Source organism: Taudactylus pleione, unplaced genomic scaffold, assembly GCF_031769625.1.
Source record: "Taudactylus pleione unplaced genomic scaffold, aTauple2 ptg000479l, whole genome shotgun sequence".
Taxonomy (NCBI): Eukaryota; Metazoa; Chordata; class Amphibia; order Anura; family Myobatrachidae; genus Taudactylus; species Taudactylus pleione.
The window spans coordinates 12,703,253-12,725,676 of NW_028284881.1; the positions used below are offsets into that span (position 1 = coordinate 12,703,253).

The window sequence follows — 22,424 nt, forward strand, 5'->3', positions numbered from 1 at the left end:
CCGTTTCCACTTATTGTGATGACAACTTTTAAAATGTACATAGCTGTTAGTGTCTACACCTTTTGTAAAGTTTTTAGTGGAGATTTTATCTTTTTCTCCCGTAAGAATTAAATCTAAAAATTCAATGGTAGCTGAATTAACATTAGATGTAAATTTAAGCTTCATGTTATTGTTACCCAAATGTGTTAAAAATTGATTAAAAACATCTTCAAGTCCTTCCCAGATCTGGACAAGAAAAAACCATCAAAAAGTCCCTAGAAAAACATTGGAATATTCTCCAGATGGATCCTGTGCTGAAAGATATATTACAGCCAAAACCTCAAATTGTTTACAGGAAATCAAGGAATTTGAAAGATGTACTGGCTCCTAGTATGTTGAAAACAACTGACACAAGATTAAATATGATTCTGAATTGTGTAGGTAGCTTCAAATGTGGACACTGTAATATCTGCAAATTTCATCATCCTCAAAGGAAAACATTCCAAGACTCCAAACGGATCAAAGAATATAAAATCAAGGAGTTCATGAACTGTAATTCCACTTCAGTGATTTACCTTTTAGAATGTACATGTGGGTGCGACTATGTGGGTAAAACCAAAAGAACCTTAAAAATAAGGATACAAGAGCATATCAGAAATATAAAAAATAAAGTAGAAGGACATATAGTTTCAAGGCATTTCTCTACCAAACATAATTCCAATCCAGAAGATCTTACGTTTAAAGCTATCGAACATGTCACGCTGGGTCAAAGAGGTGGAGACCTAAGTAATTTATTCTCCAGAAGAGAAATGTACTGGATTTTTGAATTGAACACTCTATCCCGGCAGGCTTTAATGAAAGCTATGAAATAGCCCCGTTCCTTTAACTATTCTGGACAAGAAGATGAGAATTGAGTACAAGTACCAATTCATACTGTTATACCAGTATGTAGAAGCCCATAGTGTTTGTGGTAATTCTACATAATTGGGCCCCACTAGGACTTGGATGGGGGACCTCCTGGGAATATCGGGTACAGTAGACACAGGTACACCTAAGGTTGAAGAGTCATCTGTAACATCTTTTTAGGATGAATAGAAACTAGTATATGTACGAATATCTACTGTTTTACCACTATGTAGAAGTCCAATTGGATCCATTTTACATAGTTGGACCCGACTAGTACTGGGATGGAGGACCTCCCGGGAATATCGGGTACAGTAGAATTAAGTACATTTTTTAATGAATTATTGCCTGGAATATCACCAAGGGACCATCAATCGCTATACGAAACTAAGAGAACTATTGAGACCTTCTCCTGGAGTTGATTACATTCCATTATAATAAGACATACTGCACTCAAGATGAGGATGGACGAAGAAGCTAGCAGAGATTTGGAGATATAATCTATATACTGTCATTCCACTCTGTTTACGCCCAATCTTGACCGACCTTGGAAGCTAAGCAGAGATGGGCCTGGCCAGTACCTGGATAGGAGACCTCCAGGGAACACCGGGTAAAGTATATGCTATCCATCTCTACAAAGTCGTGCAACATGATCTTAAAGAATGAATATGAATGTAATGAAGAAAGAAATAACCACTAAAAAATAAACATTTTGGTTTCTCATCCTGGACTTGTGCCAATTTTGGTCTTGAGACTATTTTTGGAAAAGATCTGACACATGGACAATGTTCATTTAATAAGAAGACTTTTATGATTATTAGATTACTTTAAAATATATAGCTATTGTCTAGATTTTTGGGCTAGCAAATTGTAGTTGTGAATTCAACTTTATATCATCCAAATATTTATATTTTATATTTTAATAAATGATTCAAATATTTCATTTCTTATAATTATGATCCCATGAATGCTTACATGTTCTCTATTCTAAAAAATTTAACAGTTTTTTTAAGAATTAATAACATGCTGTAAGAGGCAACAAATGTTAAGTACAGTGTCTGTTACATGTTTTTTATTATCCCTAGATCGGGCACAATACGCATGCGCAATGAAGCGGTGAAATGAGATCCTATACTTCGCGGCCGTAATACTGACAGTGTGGGCGGAAGTCAGGAATTTCAAGCGGGAGGACTCGCGGCTAAAGACCATCGAGACGTATGGCAGCGCAGAGAGGACCTCCATGAAAAGCAGCTACCGGGAATCGGCAAGAAACAGACGGCACAGAGGCGGACATGACGTCACGAACCCGGGCGGAAGGACGCACGGAGGAGCCCTGTGTGGGCGGAAGTGTTTTAAACAAATCCGTTTTTCTATGGCCACCTTGGAATATATTTATCCGGAAAACTAGCGCTGTAAATGCCTTACATGGACCATTTTGATCAGCCCATACTCGGTTTATTTTATTCATTCTGAATGTTACCCACAGTTTGGAAAAGGGGCGTTTACCAGAAATTCATGCTAATTGCTCCTCATTTGAGTCCCTTGCAGGGGGGTATATAAACACAGACCCCACAGCTTAACATCACTCCCTTGAAGAAGTCTTGAATTGACAAAACGCGTTGGTGATTGCTGTTGTCCATGCTTGCTACATGAACTTTTAAAACCTCTACCACAGATAAGCTGTTCTACCTATTCAATCCTTTTTTTTTTTTTTTTTATCCGTATGTGTATTGTGTATTAATTGACTTGTTTTTAATCTTATTGTGATAATACATTTTTTGGTTTGATTTTATCACTTGTTGCACTTGGCATCTTCTATTAAGTTTTATGAGCTTTTAATATAATGAAAAATAATTAATTATATATGAGTCAGCTTGTTTTGCACTAAAAATCGCATATTATTGCACAATTTTGTATTTATTTGCACAATTAGCATTTGCACTTTATTATCCAGCTTCTACACATGGTTTTGTAATATATATATCAGCATTTGCACTTTATTATCCAGCTTCTACACATGGTTTTGTAATATATATTATCCAGCTAACACATCATAATTTTACACATGTTTTTTAATATATATATTTATTAACAACTAAATCAGTCACTCTACAGTCATTCTCTATGTACAATTACATATATATATATATATATATATATATATATAATAATACATGCTAGGGGGCATCAGCCAAAATTTTGCCTAGGGCACCAAATTGGCTAGGGCCGGCTCTGGCTCCATCGCTACGGGTCTTGCACCAAAGCAGGACAGCTGTCGATTGTGATAGACAGCTTGCACCATTTTGGAGGCGGGCAGGGGGGGTGGCTGGCCAAACGGAGGCATTCCCGAAGGAACGCCTGCAGTTTGAGGGCAGTCCCATTGATATCACGAGTGATGTCAGTGGGTGAGCTTCCGGCTCTATTAGAGCTGAAAGCTCACTGGGACTTGCGAGAACGAGACCCTATCACAAGGGTCTCGTCGCAAGCCCCGATGGTCGCGATGGTCGTGACCATCGCGACCATCACCTGGCCACTCGCTAAAGCTGTGGGTGGTCACCCACAGCTTAGCGAGCGGCCAGGAGGCCGTCTTTAAAAAAAAACAGGGACGCCCTGATTCAGAGCGAGCGCTGTCAAAGAGCGTCCGGCTCTGAATCAGGCCCCGAATGTTAACATTCAACATGTCAACATTCACAATGTTGACAATATCAGAATATCAACATTGTCATTGTCAACATTGTTATAATGTAGATATTTTGAATGTTGCCAACAGTTTAGAGTTAAGGTGCAGTTAGGGTTAGGCTACGGTTAGGGTAAAAGTGTGGTTAGACTACGGTTAGAGTTAAGGTATGGTTAGGCTGCAATTCGGGTTAAGGTGGGGTTAGGGCATATATGCCGACATTCAGTTCCCTCCTTCCGGGAGGGAGCTGAATGTCTGTGCACAGTGGGGGGCGTGGCCGGGTAATAACGCGGTTTTAGTGGTGGATCCATGTGATTGCGTCATCGCGGCTCCGCCCCCTCTTCACAATGCTGAAAATATTGGCATTGTGAGGCAAATTCAGCGCAAATCGCGTCATCGGGCCCCCCGCTGCGGGGTTTCTTGTAGTAGTTGGGGGGGTCAGGCAGCAGCCGGGTGGCTAGCCTGCCTTTCCGGGGGGTCGGAAGCGGCACCCAATATTCTGGAGGCTTCCGACCAAACCGGGAGGGTAGGCAAGCCTGGGTTAGGGATAGACTTCAGTTAAGGTTAAGGCGCGGTTAGGCTGCCATTAGAGTTACGGTGCAGTTAGGGTGAAGGTGCGGTTAGGGTCAATGTGCTTAAAGGTTAGGCTGTGCTAAGTTTTAGGCAGTGGTTAGGGTTAATGTGCAGATAGGTTATGGTTGGGGTTAAGGTGCGGTTAGGGTTAGGCTGCGGTTGGGGTCAAGGTGTGGTTAGGGTTAGGCTGTGGTTAGAGTTGGGCTGTAGTTAGGGTGAAGGTGCGGTTAGGGTCTATGTGCATTAAAGGTTAGGCTGTGCTAAGTTTTAGGCAGTGCTTAGGGTTAATGTGCGGATAGGTTATGGTTGGGGTTAAGGTGCGGTTAAGGTTAGGCTGCGGTTGGGGTTAAGGTGTGGTTAGGGTTAGGCTGTGGTTAGAGTTGGGCTGTAGTTAGGGTTAAGGTGCGGTTAGGGTTAGGCTGTGGTTAGGGTTTAGATTTAGGTTTACTTGATCAAAAAGTAAAAAAAAACTGCATTGTTGACATACCAACTGTTAACATTCTCACAATGAGGCCCGGCAACAGGGGGTGCAAAGGGGACACTTGTACCGGGCCCCGAGATTCTAAGGGGACCTAAACCCTCAAGAATTTCGGTAGCCCAATTCACGTGTCCCTCTTGTCTCTGCCACCTGCTGTGTAAGCAGGGTACCCAACACGACGATTGCAGCCAGAACCGCTAGAATAGGGGTCCTCTCTGTGAAGGGCATCTACACATTACCACCAGAATAGATCCTCCCGAGTCCCAGCAGTGACAGAGAGCCCGGGCTGGCGCCGCTGCTGAATCAGAGAGGAGCCATCAGGTATGAGCTGTATGCCAGGGAAGACTGAGGAAAACAGGCAGCGCAGCAGGTAAGTGTTGGGCAGGGGCGGGCTGGGGATAAAGAGTCTCTGGGTGAGTGGTGGGGAGCTGCAGATGAAGGGGCTGGGGAAGAGGGGTGTGTGACAGACACAGGAGCTGCGGAAGAGGGGTGTGTGAGAGACACAGAAGCTGGGGAAGAGGGGTGTGTTACAGGCTAGTATAAGGGCTAGGAGAGGGGATAGGGGGCCCCAAAAACATGAGTGTACTGGGCCTACCCACTCACACATACTTACCTGCTTACAGATGTTTCTGTCCTCTTCTCCAATGTAGAATCTGTGTGTAATGACCTGCAAAAAAAGAGTCTATACTCACCTAGATCCTGGCGCTGGTCTCCGCAGCATCCAGGGTCTTGTTGAAACAATAAAACAATTTACCCGAACCAGGGCAGACATGTGTAAGTGTATGCTGTTGCATATACTTACACATCGCGAAATGACAGTTGACCGAAGTCAGCTGTAATTTCTCAAGGGGTGCGAGCCACTCACGGCAGCTCATTGGCTAGTTCCACGTGGGTCCCAGCCAATGAACGGCCACTACATGTAAGGCGGCCGCTGATTGGCTCACACCCCGTGAGAAATGGCCCTGGCCCTGAATGGCTGGTCCATCCAATTTGTAAACTATGTGTAGAGTCGAACTGTTTACTGCTGTGATTAGCAAAATTACTGTGCTTAGTCAGAATCAGAAAGGACTTGCAGGGCAGATTTGGTTTTCATGCCAAAAATTAGAGGGTTGTTCAGATTGAACACAAGTGTATGTTCAGTATAAACAATCAGACCACAGATATTCTGGTTTTGTCGTGTATTACATAGTGTCGGGGACAGGAGATATCTGCTGGCATGAATCCTGAGCCTGTATTATTTTTAGAACTCTCTCCTCATATCATGGTGTGGGAAAATAGTCTAAATAAGTCATAATTGTGCACTGACCCATGCAATTGCATCACGTTGAATGCTTGTCTGAGTTGTATTCAATTCACCTGGTGGTAAGGAAAGCATAATTGCACCCCAGATGATGATAATATCCTTATGAATGTCACAAAGGACATATGAATGGACATAGGGGACAGCAAGGTAGAAATCAAGACAGTAGACAGACAGATTTTGCTCTATTCATTCAATCTATATTCCATCATGCACTGTAAATACCACCTGCACTGTGTAAGATCTACATCACACACCCAATGTTACAGGATTCTCAGGCAGTCAGGGGAGGTGAATAAGGAATTTGAAGGAAGAACAAAGCTACAGGCAAAGCGCCCACGTAGTAATAAACACGTCAGTGCCGCATTTTTAACATAATTATCACATGTTTTACATATGTATGCAGGACCAGCGGCTGAGCAAACCAGTTGTCCCTGCACAATACAACCTGGCACAAACCGAGTTTCTCATTTTTGAAAGACCCCTCCACACTCTCCGACACTGCATATGCACTGTCTGAAAAACTTCGAAGGTGGACGGAGGCTGCAGGGGAGGAATCACAAGATCCCTTCCTGAGAGAATTCCTCCATAGACATACAGTGGTTAACACCATCTGAAATTGTGTTAACTTACGGGGTAAAAATCGGTAAAGCTACACTTTTTGGAGCTTGGTACATAGGGCTTAGACTTCAGTCCCCTTTGAGAATAATGGAGACTTCAATCTGCAGCACTAATTAGCCTTTTCACAGAAATCTCCTGTATTATCCTGTTGCTACATAGCCCATTTACTTACAGATTTAAGTAAAAAAAGGTCTTGATACATATTACCCAAAGTCCTTTAATACAGGTAATGTTACTCTGAGGTGACTTTTATATAATCTATATATATAAAAGGCTAACGTTGTTCCTCACCTCTATGGGGGGAATTGAAGTGTGTTGTGCGCCGGCAGCCACTAGATGGCGCCCAACGGAGCCAGTGCTGATATTTCCACTCGCAGCCCGCCGAACTGCCGAGCAGAACTGACCAAAAAGTGACCAGTTTGAGTGCTCAAACTGGACTTTTCACGGCGGTGACAATATCCCATCATTTTGACGGGCTGCTAACTAGTTTTATAATATACATGTTTCAATTTCAAACCCAGAAAGTAATTTGTATGAGTTGACCCTTATACCCAGATTTATCTCTTCCCTAGAACATTTTTACAAAGGGTGAAGTGACAGACGTGATATTCCTAATTCGCCAAAAATGTGGATCTAGGACATGATTCAGAGATGGGATGTTCCCGGAATTGCGCATGTCATTGCTGACACTTGAGAAGTGATTTGCGATCCCTGGGCGTATCAGGGTGGAGACTAGGTGGTGACCTAAGGTGAATGCAAAAAGGGGCCATTTCATGGGCGTGCTATGATAGTGTCACGGGTGTGTCTGGGTACCAATCAGAAATCCAAAGCTTCAGATTCCATGTTTAGTTGGATTTCAGAAGAGTAGCTAGAGTAGACCCTCGGCTACTGCAAATGTCGAACGGCGCAACCAATGTTGTGTCGATGTTTGAGTGTTTACCATCTCCATCGCAAATGCACAGACCACAGAGCCTAAAAATGGGCGTCTCACTGTTCGTACACTCTATCGCACCATCACGTAAAAGCTGAGATTGGCATTTGCGTATACCCACAACCGCTATTGCGAGAGAGCGCTGCATTTCCAACCATCTCTGAATCAGGCCCATAGTTTCCAGGATATTTTTCATATATACACATCTCTTGCAATTATATAGATAATTGTCATAATTAATTGCGTATTGCACACAGTATAATTTCTATTGACTAATAATCCCAGGCAACATTTTCATAATAAAAATATATATTTTACAACTGTGCAATTATCTTTCTAAACATAAACTTAAAAATGTTTCTATAATGTCAATACCGAGAAATGCAATATATTGGGTATATGCATCAGTAATGATGTACATTAATTTTAGTATGTATCTTTAGCATGTAAGTAACAATGAATTGTTTAGTGAATGTACAGCCATGGCCAAAAGTTTTGAGAATGACACAAGTATTGGTTTTCACAAAGTTTGCTGCTTCAGTGTTTTTAGACCTTTTTGTCAGATGTTACTATGCTATACTGAAGTAAATTTACAAGCATTTCATAAATGTGAAAGGCTTTTATTGACAATTACATTAAGTTTATGCAAAGAGTCAATATTTGCAGTGTTGACCCTTCTTTTTCAAGACCTCTGCAATTCGCCCTGGCATGCTGTCAATCAAATTCTGGGCCACATACTGACTGATGGCTGCCCATTCTTGCCTAATCAATGCTTGGAGTTGGTCAGAATATGTGGGTTTTTGTTTGTCCACCCACCTCTTGAGGATTGATCACAAGTTCTCAATGGGAATAAGGTCTGGGGAGTTTCCTGGCCATGGACCAAAAATTTTGATGTTTTGGTCCCTGAGCCACTTAGTTATCACTTTTGCCTTATGGCAAGGTGATCCATCATACTGGAAAAGACATTGTTCGTCACCAAACTGTTCTTGGATGGTTGAGAGAACTTGCTTTTGGAGTATGTTTTGGTACCATTCTTTATTCATGGCTGTGTACTTAGGCAAAATTGTGAGTGATCCCACTCCCTTGGCTGAGAAGCAACCCCACACATGAATGGTCTCAGGATGGCGAGGAAACTCCCCAGACATTAATCCCATTGAGAATTTGTGGTCAATCCTCAAGAGGTGGGTGGACAAACAAAAACCCACAAGTTCTGACAAACTCCAAGCCTTGATTAGGCAAGAATGGGCAGCCATCAGTCAGTATGTGGCCCAGAAGTTGATTGACAGCATGCCAGGGCAAATTGCAGAGGTCTTGGAAAAGAAGGGTCAACACTGCAAATATTGACTCTTTGCATAAACTTAATGTAATTGTCAATAAAAGCATTTGACACTTATGAAATGCTTGTAATTTTACTTGAGTATACCATAGTAACATCTGACAAACAGGTCTACAAACAATGAAGCAGCAAACTTTGTGAAAACCAATACTTGTGTCATTCTCAAAACTTTTGGCCATGGCTGTACACTGACATGCTCCTAGCAATGTTTCCAACATTCTTGTCTCTATTATTTCTACTGAGAAGAATGGAAGATTGGTGAAGGCAAAATATCAAAAAAGAAAATTGTCAGACATCCAGATACTATTTCTATGCTACCCATGAGCAGCAATGTTAGATATATGTACTCTGGTTGTCTTTAAGGTAAACCAAGTATTAAATAGAGTGACTATATTTATTAACACATATATGATTAAATAATACAAAGAATGAATATCAGATTTAGCAATGTAGGACATAACTGTAATCAACTAAAGAAGAGATATACAAAATGGCATAAGATCTGTGCAAATATGTCCTTTAAAATACCTTTAAAAAAGGTAGCATTAGTTGGTTTTCATTAGTGCTTTGCTTGGTTTGTTACTTGGTCCTTGAAATAGTTAATCTGTGATTATAGTCAAGGTTCAATATAAAGTACACTCAGAAAACTAATAAACATCCTCTTCCATAAAGTGTGAACCAGGAGATTTCCACTCCATCCTGAAAAAGACATAACCGCCAGCATTTCCCTGACTGACTGAATCTTTTGTCCTATGTCAGGTAGTGGATGGGGAGAGTGCGTGCTGAGGGGGATAAGGAATTCTATCCAGGATGATACAATAATAACTCCAGCCCACGCTGACCTATAACATGCTCTTGAGGAAATGCTGTCAACTGAAAAACTGATTACTTTTCACAGGTTTTATACCAGATTGTCCAAATACTTGTGTTACAGTACATGCATACAATTAAATCCAATGGAAAGTATACTTATACATGCAATATAAAATAAAGGAAGAGTAACATACATCTTACAGATGTCTTACCTTTCTACTTGAACCTCTGCATCCCTCTTTTCTACGAGATGATGACCATCTCCATTTAACTCCTTCTGGGCATTTTGTAGCAGATTCACTACAGGTTCAATTTCTTTGAGGATGTCATTGCTTTCTTCTCCCCCATTAAGGCAAGGACTTATGCTGATGTCATCTCCTTTGACTCCATCAAGCCCATTTAAGTGAAGAAGCTGGTGGACTTCCTGCCACGAAGAGCCAGCTGAACTTGTGGCACTGTCCACCATATTTTGCTGTTCTTTGCTATACAGGCTCTGACTTGACAAGTCACTTGACTTAGATTTGGGGCACAGAGGTCTGGTGACTCTGATAGTTTTGGGTGTTCCATCCCCAGTAAAGGTGGTTTCCAAGTGTGTTGTGAAACCCTCTGGGCCTCTAAGGATGAGCACCACAAATGTCTCTGAAGCAACGCGGCGTAGTATTTCCAGGGCAGTTTCATAGCTGGCATCTACAAGTGGCCTATCATTCACAGCTAATATAATGTCACCTACCTGCACCAGCCCACTCTGCTCTGCTGCTCCACCTCGAATTAAATCAGAAATGATCACAGGAGGGTTGCTCCTTCTTTGCTTGACCAGAAACCCCAGCCCACCCACTTTTCGCTTATAGAGGCGCACCGATATGACATTCGGTTGCAACTGTTTAACACTGAAGTCATATTCCTCCATGACAATGCCCTTCTCAGTCTGTGAGTAATAAATGAAACTGTGAAAAGGTTATGTCAATTGCCTTACCTAAAAATAACAAGAGCAGTGTGAGAGTCTTTTTGAAATTAAGTTTGCCAAACAGGCTGGTTCCTTAGATGTTTAATGAGCCCTGCTACAGATTTTCAGCTGTAAAGAATTGGATTTCAGATGAACTTAGCGTCACTTCACCTATCTCATGCTTTGGTCCTTTTTTCAGGAAACTTGCTGTGCAAGCAGCCTATAATTCTGAGGTTTCCCAGGTAACACGAAATCCAAACAAACCTCTGCTTTGTCGGTAGAAGTCTGGCAGGCGTTTAATAACAGTTCATTTATAGGTGGCTTAACATCTTAATTCTCAGGCATCCTTGAAATTGTGCGTCTAGTCTCCATCTGGATTTGTGGTAGCTGAAAAGATACAAAATTGTCTATATTACACTCTGATCTCAATAGCTGCTGACAGGTTTAAAATACAAGTTTAAAGTTACAATGTAACAAATAAGTGTTATTTGTTTCTTAGATGTACTATTTAAATACATAAGAAATGTTAACATAAAATTATTATATAGAATTAAATATTTCACAGATTATAAACAGTAAACAGGTCCAGATAGAGACCAACCAATCATGTGCAGGAGCTAGAATTTGGTAAGGGCTGAATGTAAAGTAGAAATAAATAAATGTTTTGTCTGTTTTTGCATCTACAGGAAAACATGTATTTGTTTGCAGTTATTACAGATTCCTGCATTACCACCTAGACATACAGTCAGGTGCATAAATATTGGGACATTGACAGAAGTTTCATATTTTGGCCTCTATTCACCACCACAATGGCTTTGAAATGAAACCAACAAGATGTGCTTTAACTGCAGACTTTCAGATTTAATTTGAGGGTAATTACATACAAATCAGGTGAACGGTGTAGGAATTACAACGGTTTCTATATGTGCCTCCCACTTTTTAAGGGGCCAAAAGTAATGGGACAAACTAAACAATCCTAAATCTAACTTTCACTTTTTAATACTTTGTTGTAAATCCTTTGCAGGCAATTACAGCCTGCAGTCTGGAACGCATAGCCATCACCAGACGCAGGGTTTCATCCCTGGTGATGCTCTGCCAGGCCTCTACTGCAAATGTCTTCAGTTCCTGCTTGTTCTTGGGGCATTTTCCCTTCAGTTTTGTCTTCATCAAGTGAAATGCATGCTCAATCGGATTCAGGTCAGGGGATTGACTTGGCCATTGCATAACATTCCACTTTTTAGCCTTAAAAAAACTCTTTGGTTGCTTTTGCAGTATGCTTCGGGTCATTGTCCATCTGCACTGTGAAGCGCCGTCCAATGAGTTCTGAAGCATTTGACTGAATATGAGCATATAATATTGCCCGAAACACTTCAGAATTCATTCTGCTGCTTTTGTCAGCAGTCACATCATCAATAAATACAAGGGAACCAGTTCCATTGGCAGCCATACATGCCCACTCCATGACACTACCACCACCGTGCTTCACTGATGAGGTGGTATGTTTTGGATCATGAGCAGTTCCTTTTCTTCTCCATAGTCTTCTCTTCCCATCACTCTGGTACAAGTTGATCTTTGTCTCATCTGTCCATAGGATGTTATTCCAGAACGGTAATGGCTTTTTTAGATGTTGTTTGGCAAACTCTAATCTGGTCTTCCTGTTTTTGTGGCTCACCAATGGTTTACATCTTGTGGTGGACCCTCTATATTCACTCTTGTGAAGTCTTCTCTTGATTGTTGACTTTGACACATATACACCTACCTCCTGGAGAGTGTTCTTGATTTGGCCAACTGTTGTGAAGGGGTTTTTCTTCACCAGAGAAATAATTCTTCTGTCATCCACCACAGTTGTTTTCCGTGGTCTTCCGGGTCTTTTGGTGTTGCTGAGCTCTCCGGTGTGTTCCTTCTTTTTAAGAATGTTCCAAACAGTTGATTTGACCACACCTAATGTTTTTGCTATCTCTCTGATGGTTTTTTTTTATTTTTCAGCCTAATGATGGTTTGCTTCACTGATAGTGACAGCTTTTTGGATCTCATATTGAGAGCAACTGATTCCAAATGCAAATGTCATACCTAGAATCAACTCCAGATCTTTTACCTGCTTAATTGATAATGAAATAATGAGGGAATAGCCCACACCTGTCCATGAAATCGCTTTTGAGTTGATAGTCCCATTACTTTTGGCCCCTTAAAAAGTAGGAGGCACATATAGAAACTGTTGTAATTCCTACACTGTTCACCTGATTTGGAAGTAATTACCCTCAATTTAAATCTGAAAGTCTGCAGTTAAAGCACATCTTGTTTGTTTCATTTCAAAGCCATTGTGGTGGTGAATAGAGACCAAAATATGAAAATTCTGTCAATGTCCCAATATTTATGCACCTGACTGTAAGTATGTACTACAGTACAAAATGTATACAAATAATTCCCTGTGACACAATTTTTAAAAATGTATTGAGATGCTTGCTCATCAGAGCAATTGGTGGGGAAGTGCTGTAATCAGTTGCAACTTATAACGAATGCCTCCTGCTGCCCCACTTTACATGTTCATCTCCTGATTGCCACTCCTAGCCCTTTTGTGCATCCCCATTCACCACTGTATATGCCTCAAGGAGCACCTGGTTGTAGCCCCAAGTTGGACCAAATAGGATAGGATGCAGGGGGAGAGTTTAGGGTTTTCTGTGGTAGGCTAGGATGAGGCAGTAGGATAGAAGGTAGAACTTGACTAGGGGTGGGCAGCAGATGTTCATAGAGGAAATCAGGGTAAGAACAGGCCTTAGTGATATTATTGGAAACAAAAACAGAAGGACCCTTTCTTTCCAACCATTTTGGTGCAGAGCAAGTAACATTTATATGAGTAACAATACCTAGCAGGAGGAAAATGGTCTGTAAAGCAACTTAAAGACCAATTTAACCTGTTAAGACCCATTGTCTTATTAATATGACATACATTTGTACACAACTTAAAGTGTCTTACATATTTGTATACATAGGACACTTCATAATTTTGTAACTGGGGCTTGATTTGTAAAATTATTGGCGTATTCATGTTTAGAATGTTTGAGTAAGTTTCTCAATAAATATTTTGAATATATACATTTTTGTATTATGGGTTTTAATGGGTTAACAAAAAAAAGTGAAACATGTTAACTAACAATTGTTGAAGCATACTGTATATTGGGAGTTCTTTCTTGCCTTTCCCTGAAAGTTGATACAGTCACTCTTAGCATTGTATAAAGAAAATGAATGAGATGTAACTACTAGCCCAGTATCATTGATTGCCCAATGTAGTAATCTAGAACACAGTTGTCAAGCTCACTTATTGTTCCTCTTCTTCATAGCAAATAGTCACGTGGAACAGACTTTGCATAATACAATATAGTTTATTTACTATAAAATAATTTAACATAAACAAATATAGGATTGAATATATAAAACACCGACTTTTTTCACAAGTGAACCCTGAGATATGTGCATTTATTCAAGGATAAATATTCTACAAAATAAAAATCAAATATATATATTTTTATAGTAGGGTCAATGTGAGACATATCCGACACGGATCTACTCAATTAGGTCCTGTATCCCCCACCCGTTAAACCCAGAGGGGACACCCTTTCCTTGCAGCCTCATGAGCTGTGTGGAAAAGTCTGCATTGAAATGCACTGTCTTGGATTTATCATTTTGGGAAACCCATGAATTCTGCAAAATCTATGGGTCACCACGCATTGCACAAGGGTTTACCGTGTCGCTGCCCAGAGCGCAAGGCCAAGGGGATGGCAGCTGTCGCAAGTGTATGGGGTTACCTGAGAGGAATCTTCCTTATGGCGCTCAACTTCCTGCTCTCAGCCTCCTCTTCTGTGACATGAATTAAGACATCATATGTGCTGGGATGTCGGGGCCACCAAGGTGCAGAAGTGCCCTGGTACAGCACTGTTCAGTATATAAATCAGTTATAACGACAATCTTATCAGAAATGATAATGAATAGCATCCTAAGTTATTTTTAGGGTACATTTGACTAGGATCACAGCATCTTTTTGTAATCAATCTCCATCTATGTGTTCCATGTTTTGCAGTGCATGGTAATAGATATTTGATCTTGTCATTAGATATTTTCCCTTTTGGTATTTTAGATATGTCTGTGACCTCTGTCTAGCCTCCTCTCTGTTAACTACCTCTCACTCCCACCCAAATTTCTCTTGTGCTGTTCCCCATAGAGAACACTGTCAGACTGGCCCACAAGAGCACAGGGGAAACCGCCAATGGGCCCCACTGTCTGAGAGCCCCTCCCCTTCCCTTATGAGTCAGGTTCCAGACCATGCATCAAATAATACATTGTTGGTCAGTTACTTGGTGGAACAGGACCACAGATTGGTGGTTGGCCCCATCCCTTAAGCATTGGTTCCTACTGTTATGTTCCTTGTTGGGCCCTTTATTCTCCAGTCTGACACTGACAGAGCTCCCCACTCTGCCCGACCAGATATTTTCCTAACCTTTCAAACACACTTTCAAAATTCCTATCTTGAGTAATAGCTCTCCTACTCCCATCTGATTCTATTCCTGCCGGGAGCCCTAACAGTTACTACTGTCAAAGTCTCTAACTTGTATAATTTGTATTTTCCATTAGTATTATTATTTATTTATATGGTGCCACAAACTGTTCATAGTGCCATACAGGGAAAATTACAATAAAACACACAAATAACACAATATATTCAATATTTTACTATTGCCCTCCCACCCTACTTATAGATTATCTCACTTAGTCAGAGAGGGGATACAGCAAAAGTTTTTTTTCAAGAAGCCAACATATAATTAACATTTTATATAACACCAGTACAGGAGTGGCCAAACTACGACCCATGGGCCAAATGTGGTCCACCCCTTGCTAAAATATTCCCCCCCCCATTCAGTATTCATCTGGAGGTGGTAAATGATTGTTTCAGCCAAGCTGAAGTCCGTTCTGCTCTTCAAATAAAATAGATGATCACTGGAGTCAGTGCAGGGCTTGGGGTGACAGAGACGCGGACTGTAGTAGCTACTATAGGAGCCAGGCAGAGACATAGACAGTAGACAGGAGGACTTTTAGAAGGGCATGAGGAGGCTCTGAGGGCTGAGTCATATAAAGTGGCATAACTGAGGGCGTACTGAGACTGGAATATAAAGAGGCATGACTGAGGGCGCATTGAGGATGGAATATAAAGGGGCATAACTGAGGGCGTACTGAGACTGGAATATAAAGGGGCATGACTGAGGGCGCATTGAGGATGGAATATTAAGGGGCATAACTGAGGGCGTACTGAGACTGGAATATAAAGGGGGGCATGACTGAGGGCGCATTGAGGATGGAATATAAAGGGGCATGACTGAGGGCGCACTGAAACTGGAATATAAAGGGGCATGACTGAGGGCGCACTGAAGCTGGAATATAAAGGGGAATGACTGAGGGGGCTCTGTGTGCCATTTTAACAGTTGGGGGCATTATGACGTGGCATATTATCAATTGTGGCATTAAGGCGTGGTATATTATACAATGTGGCATTACAGTGTGGCATTTATCAATTGGGCCATTACTGTGTGGTATATTATCAATTGGGAGTGGGGGTGGTATGTTAGATCAACCTGTATTATGTTGATTTGAATCAGGTAGATATGAGAATGTTAACATGTTTGAAGTGTCAACATGCAGTATGTCAATATACTTAGCATTTAAACAGTGACCATGTTGACATTCATGATGTCTACATGGATGACACGTTGACATGATAGAATGATAGAACTTAACGTCTCGGGCTGCCCAGCAGTCACTTATGTGGTACTGGCTGCAACAGCTTCAGCGTCTACTTCCAGATCCCTGTGATCATGTGTGCAGCAGTTCCAGTGCAGATGTCTGATGACCGTTAGTTCGGGTAAGTATTATTCCCCTAATCCCCAACCTCCCCCCACAGTCTAACCCTAACCTTTGGCATTCTGAGAATGGCAACATTTCCCATGGTGACATTTCAGATGTCGGCACTGTGAACATATCGACATTCCGAGGATGTCAACATGTTGAACCATGTTGACATTATGAATGTCGACTTGGTCACGGGTCGACCATGTGACCGGATTCCTTGGGGGCACTATGAGGCAAATTACCAATTGGTGGCACTACTGTGTGGCATATTACAGTATGAATTGTGGAAACTGCTGTGTGGCATATTATAAATTGACAGGGCCGTAACTATGGGTATGTGAGCGGTGCCGTCACATGGAGCGCAGGGCTCTGTGGGCAGCACTGCCGACCACCCACAGCCCCTGCATCTGGCTAGCAGGGTGTTGTAGCGATGCTACAGACATGCAGCTGGCAGCCTGTCAGCATCCCAGGGCATCCTACGGATGCTCCAATGGTGCTGATGTCCTTACCGACACTGGCCTACCCCGCCCCCCTCACGGCATGTCATGTGACTGGGGGCGTGGCTGGCACAAGGCGCTGTAAAGCCCTGTTATGGCTCTGTAAATTGGGGACACTGTTGTGTGGCATATAAAGCATCTCATCTCAAAATTAAAATCTAAAATCATTCACAAAAATGTGTATTTCAAGATATTTTAATTAGTTTTAGTAATTCTAAGAATAAGATTTACCCAGCAAGGAACCATTTCATAACTGATCATAGGCCAAGTGTGAGAAAATATATTTTGCCATTGGCCCAAAGTCATTTTCTTAATGAGGCACTGCAAGATAAAAGCTTGGATGACCCTGCACTAGTGTGACACCTTTATTATTAAGTGGCATAGCACAGCCAACTTCAGAATGACCTGCTCAGGTGGTTTTCAGGGTGACAGAAACAGACAGGGAATTAAAGTATTCTGAACAATCTAAAGAGATAAGATATAATATAAGAGATAAGAGAGTAATATAAATAGCAGGTTGAATCAATGGTGGCAGAGATAAAATCTCATCTCAGATCTAAGGACATCCAATTTCTGCCAAGGAGTCTGAGCCTGGAACAGAAATATAATTGTAAACTTTTCCCTTACTCTCATCATACAGTATCTGCATGGAAAGTGAAGTAAATTCTGTGACATCACTTAGATAATTGCAGATGTTAAAGCAGAACTAAATATTAATAAATAACGTAATAAAAAAAGACCTGTACTGTCTAACTTTACCATTAATGGCAGGACAGCTACATGTATTACAAATATCTGCTGCTTTCTGAATATAGCCATACAGCTGTAAAAATCATCCCACCTATCTATCAGAAGAACTCTTTAAAATTAGTTTTTACATTTCAAATTAATAACTTTGCTAACCAATAAAATTACCTTGATATGGACCTCTCCCTCAATTTAGCCAAGTGCCAGCAATCTGCCAATCATCTTTCACTCTTTCAACGCTTCTTTCTCTTTAAGCTACGATCAGCCAATACTCTGAATGAAATGTCATTTTTCCCCCAGATAATGGCTATGGCTATGGTACCTCTTCATTCAATTTATTAAAGGATTCACACCCAATATACAGATATTTCCGCCGTCTTCCTAAATCTTTAAGGGGACTGATTCACCAAGTGATGTTCATTGTACAGTAACGCCATCTCTGTATGGCTTCACCTTACTTATAGCAAAGGGCCCAGAGAAGCTGTACAGGTCCCACGCGGTATGAGCGATATACTTAAACTCCTCACTGCTGCCTACAGGAAAATTTTAATCGCAGAGAAGTGAAGTTTGGCCACATCTCAAATAGGCGCCCTGCAAAACTATATAGTAGCAGTACATCATTAACATAGTTACTGCAACCATTTAGTCATTAATGACAAATAGTAGTTAATAATTGAAATCTTTAAGACTATTTCCAAGAGGTGCAAAGAAGTGGGAATGGACCTATCAAGGTTTTTTGTGTGGGAACCAGGGGGCATATATGCATGTTTGTATAGAAAGCTGGGTAGCTGCTGCTTGAGTCACCAAGAACTCTATCAGGCCCTGGTATCAGGCTGTGTGGCCAAGCATGTGGGGGTGTGGTCATACCCTTTTCTGAAAACCATCTTTGCATCACTTGCTAAAGGGGGTGGGTCACACAGTCTTGGGAGTGTGGCTGAGCCTCCTCAGCAACCCACTTCTCCACCTCTAGACACTCCTCCTGCTGTTGGATACATTCTCGGTCACAAGTCATGCATGATGCTGTTTGATGAAATCATGAGATGGACAGAAAATGATGTCACAGGTGAGGAGCTGGGTGGCCCAATGATCATCCAGCACAGGCCACGACAATTTTTTACAACACGGATACACCACAATGGTGTGGTGGAGAGACACGCAGAGGAGCCACCAGCAGACATGACCTCTTCCAGCAGTGGCTTTTTGTGGCAGTGTGACAATGCTGAAGAAGCACTTACTGTAGTGCCACTGCTGAAAGGTTACATCTGTTGGTGTCTCCTCCTGTCACTGTGTGCTGGGTGACATGAGATCGTGCCTGCTGGGTGCCACCAGTGGTGGATTTTACCTAGGGGCTGTGGGACTGCAGCACCCCCTGTAAAATCCACCACCCTCAGGGACTGCCTAGGCTAGCAGTAGTGGTAATGACTTCTCATTGGAAGCACTCACTGCTGATCACAGCCAGACAGGCAGTCCCAGGAGGAGGTTTTCTCCCCCTGGGACTGCCAGTCCGGATTGCAATAGCAGAGAGAGGGCTTCTCCCCTGCTATAACGGCAGCCTTATCTGGCTCATAGGGGCTGCAGCTAATGCAGCCCCTAAAAGCCATCCTGTCTGCTACCCTAACAGCAGCTCTGGGCTTAAACCCGGATTTAGGCAACCAGACTTACACCCTGCCTTCCGGTGGCATCAGCTGTCAATCACCGGGATGGCAAGGGAGGATGTGCACTGCAGACCCCTCGGCCAGACAGGTAAGGAGCCGCCACTGGGTGAAACTGTAGAGCAATGGTGACTTAGGCATCCACCTATATGGTCTAAGCCCAGGGCAGGCTCTGCAGTCGTCAACAATGCCACCCCTATTTCTTGTCAAATCTTATGATATTCGCTATCCCACCCTCTTAGATCTACCTCTGACCGTACCCTCACACTTGGTAACCACCTCTCATTTCATCTATAAGACTTCTCCCATGCCGCTACCCTCTTATGGATTTCCCTACCCTGCCAGATTAGCCTCTCCGCATCCTTCAAATCTTTGAACACTCACTTATATCACCTATACTGCCCACAATATTGCACCATCGCAATTGTTCCGTTATTTGCTTTGACACATTCGCTCTTCTTGTTTCTGCTGTGTCCTCTCCCAATTAGAATGTAAACTCTCTCACGAGCCAGGCCTTCCCTACCCTTTGTTTTCATGTTTGTAAGTATTTGTCTACATTACGCGCCCCTTTATTTATGTATTATTTATTTATGTATTATTGGCTTTCACCACTGTCTGGCACTGCAGAGCACTGTGGCACCTTACAACTCAACAGTATGTTCTACTAAACCTTAGTATGTTTAAAATTAGGGGTGCAGTCAAAGCCCCCCTCACTACACCCCTCATCTAACTCAACAATAATAATAATAGTTTGAGGACCACGTGGACCACTGAAACTCTTTTGACCTCACTTGTACTGCTTTGGATAGGTTGCACAAAATTCATAATTTTGGTAAATATTTCTAATAATATATAGCCTACAGTACTTTGTGTAATCAAAATAAATGCTTACAAGTCCTGACTATATTTTAGAATCAGGTTTATAGTCATACAATGTCTGTGTAGATTAAAACATGTAACACTACAATATTTTCATACTAGGGGTAATAATGATGCAGATAATCCATTCAGGTATTTCACATGTTCTGCTCACTTGGAAATGATAGACGGAACGGGCTTGAATAAAAACATTTCATTTTCACTGCATTAGATACGGTGCTGTATCTAATGCAGTGAAAATGAAATGTTTTTATTCAAGCCAACATATATCACTTTGTTTGGCTCTTTAACAAATGTTGTTATTATTAACGTTCCAAGGCCACAGCCACGGTAACAGCATACAATTACTGGGCTGTCAGCTACAGTACTAATATTACAGCTATTCTTCAACTAGTGCTGTAAAGTCACAGATGACCTTAGTCCTCTTGTCCATAACTTTAATCCCACAAAACTGTATTCAGTCGAAGGGCGGAATTCAATTGATTCCAGCCCCTATCACGCCCGACGGAGCTATTCAATTCTTGCTCCTGTCAGGCGCGATCGGATGCCAGCGCTACATTTCAGCTCGCAGCCCCAGGGGGATGAGAGCTGAAATGTGCAAAAAGTGACCTGTTTGACGCCCAAACAGCACTTTTCGCGGTCGCGCCCAGCACTTTGGTCGGGTTTAGCTGCTTTACGCGGCTAAACCTGACCTCTATGGGCGCGATCAGCGTGAAAAACGGCATCAATTGAATCGCAGCCCGCGATCTCCTGTCACTTTAGACGGGACATCCGGACCGCGTAATCAATTGAATTCTGCCCAAAGCTGGTCACTATCATGTCTCTGCTATTTCCTTACTCTTATACCAATGAAGACTGATGTGGGGGACAGGTACTACTTTGCCAAAACTCACAGCTATTCAAAACAATGTAGTTTAACCATTCAATTAACACACATACTATATACAAATTATAAAATGAGCACCCAGAAAGATATATACATGTATAAACATATGTAAAAGTGGCTTTAATCTTAAAATGTATTGTTAATGCTGATCTTAACTGATGTATACGCAATAACATCACATATTCAATTGCATGCACAATTATTACTTTCATTTTTTTGATCTGTCATGCTAATGTAAATTGTGTTTTGAGATATAATTTACATTACTAGGTCACTTACACTACGGATACAGGTTGCATTAATGCCATATAATGCCATAGAAGTGCATGGCTGATTAGAAGATTTGCTCTGCAAACCTGTGGTGCTTGAATGTATGACAAGTCATGGCAGAATGACATTCCATGTGTTTTTCCTTCCTCGATCTTATAAATGTAGAGAAGATACAGAGGGAAAGTGCATTATCCTTTTAATTCTGCTATGAACAAAACCATACATTCTAAAGAGCCTGTTTATCGCTATGTAGAAGTTTTGCAGGTTTCCTGATTTTCTTCTACAGTTCCTAATAATTTGCTCTATCTCCCTTGTACAAGGACTGTTCATTGTTTCGACATGTTGTAAATTGGGCAGCGACGTGTCAGGCTTTGCACTTATTGCGGTCTCGGTTCCAATATGAAGTGGAAATGGGTTTGAACAGTACATCAGAATGAGTTTGTTGTAGCTGGAGATGAGTTTCTTCACAAGAGGAGAGAGAACACTTTGTTCATATGAATGAGCTGCTGAACTCCAAGCTGCCTGTATATATACACTGGTGCATAGGCTGTAAGCCCAACATTTTCTAAGTTTGCGCCCTCACCAGACATGTCCTGCCTCAAGGTTGATAAGAGGAAAATTTTCAATGCAAACTGATAGAGCTAAGATTTGCATAGCAAGCGCACACGACCAACATATTGAAAGTAGACTATTAATATGTACTATATGTAATATTATATGTAATAAACTATTTGCCACAAATCTGATTTTTTTTTTTGTGGGTGGAGTTAAGTACTCAGCAATTTCCCTGTGTTGATAATAACCAAAATTTGCCCCCGCACCCCTACTCTACAGTAATACCCCAATACCCTTGCTGCATGTTAGCATGCAAGCCTTCTCCTGAAGGCCTATATATTGGCCTCTATCATATCCAAACACAGTCCAGTACATTCTCACATTTTACATAGGTGCCAAAATAGAGGTAACCATAGTCTGTTCAAGGTGAGTTGGTTCTATGCTTCTTTTTGCATAATTCACAATATCCTCTAAATACAGCACTTACAC

At 41.6% G+C, this 22,424-nt stretch overlaps 1 protein-coding gene and 1 pseudogene across 1 annotated transcript in view; one reads left to right on the forward strand and one right to left on the reverse strand.

Moving 5' to 3' along the window:
• Positions 1–10,532, reverse strand: part of NOS1 (nitric oxide synthase 1) — a 101,806-nt gene extending 91,274 nt beyond the window's left edge. Inside the window, exon 1 of the mRNA XM_088449102.1 lies at positions 9,824–10,532. Coding sequence (XP_088305228.1) covers positions 9,824–10,518 — 695 coding nt within the window. The 5' untranslated portion in view covers positions 10,519–10,532. The remainder of the gene's footprint in view (positions 1–9,823) is intronic.
• On the forward strand, positions 1,386–1,504 carry LOC148502987 (5S ribosomal RNA; annotated as a pseudogene).
• Positions 10,533–22,424: the final 11,892 nt, after the last annotated feature.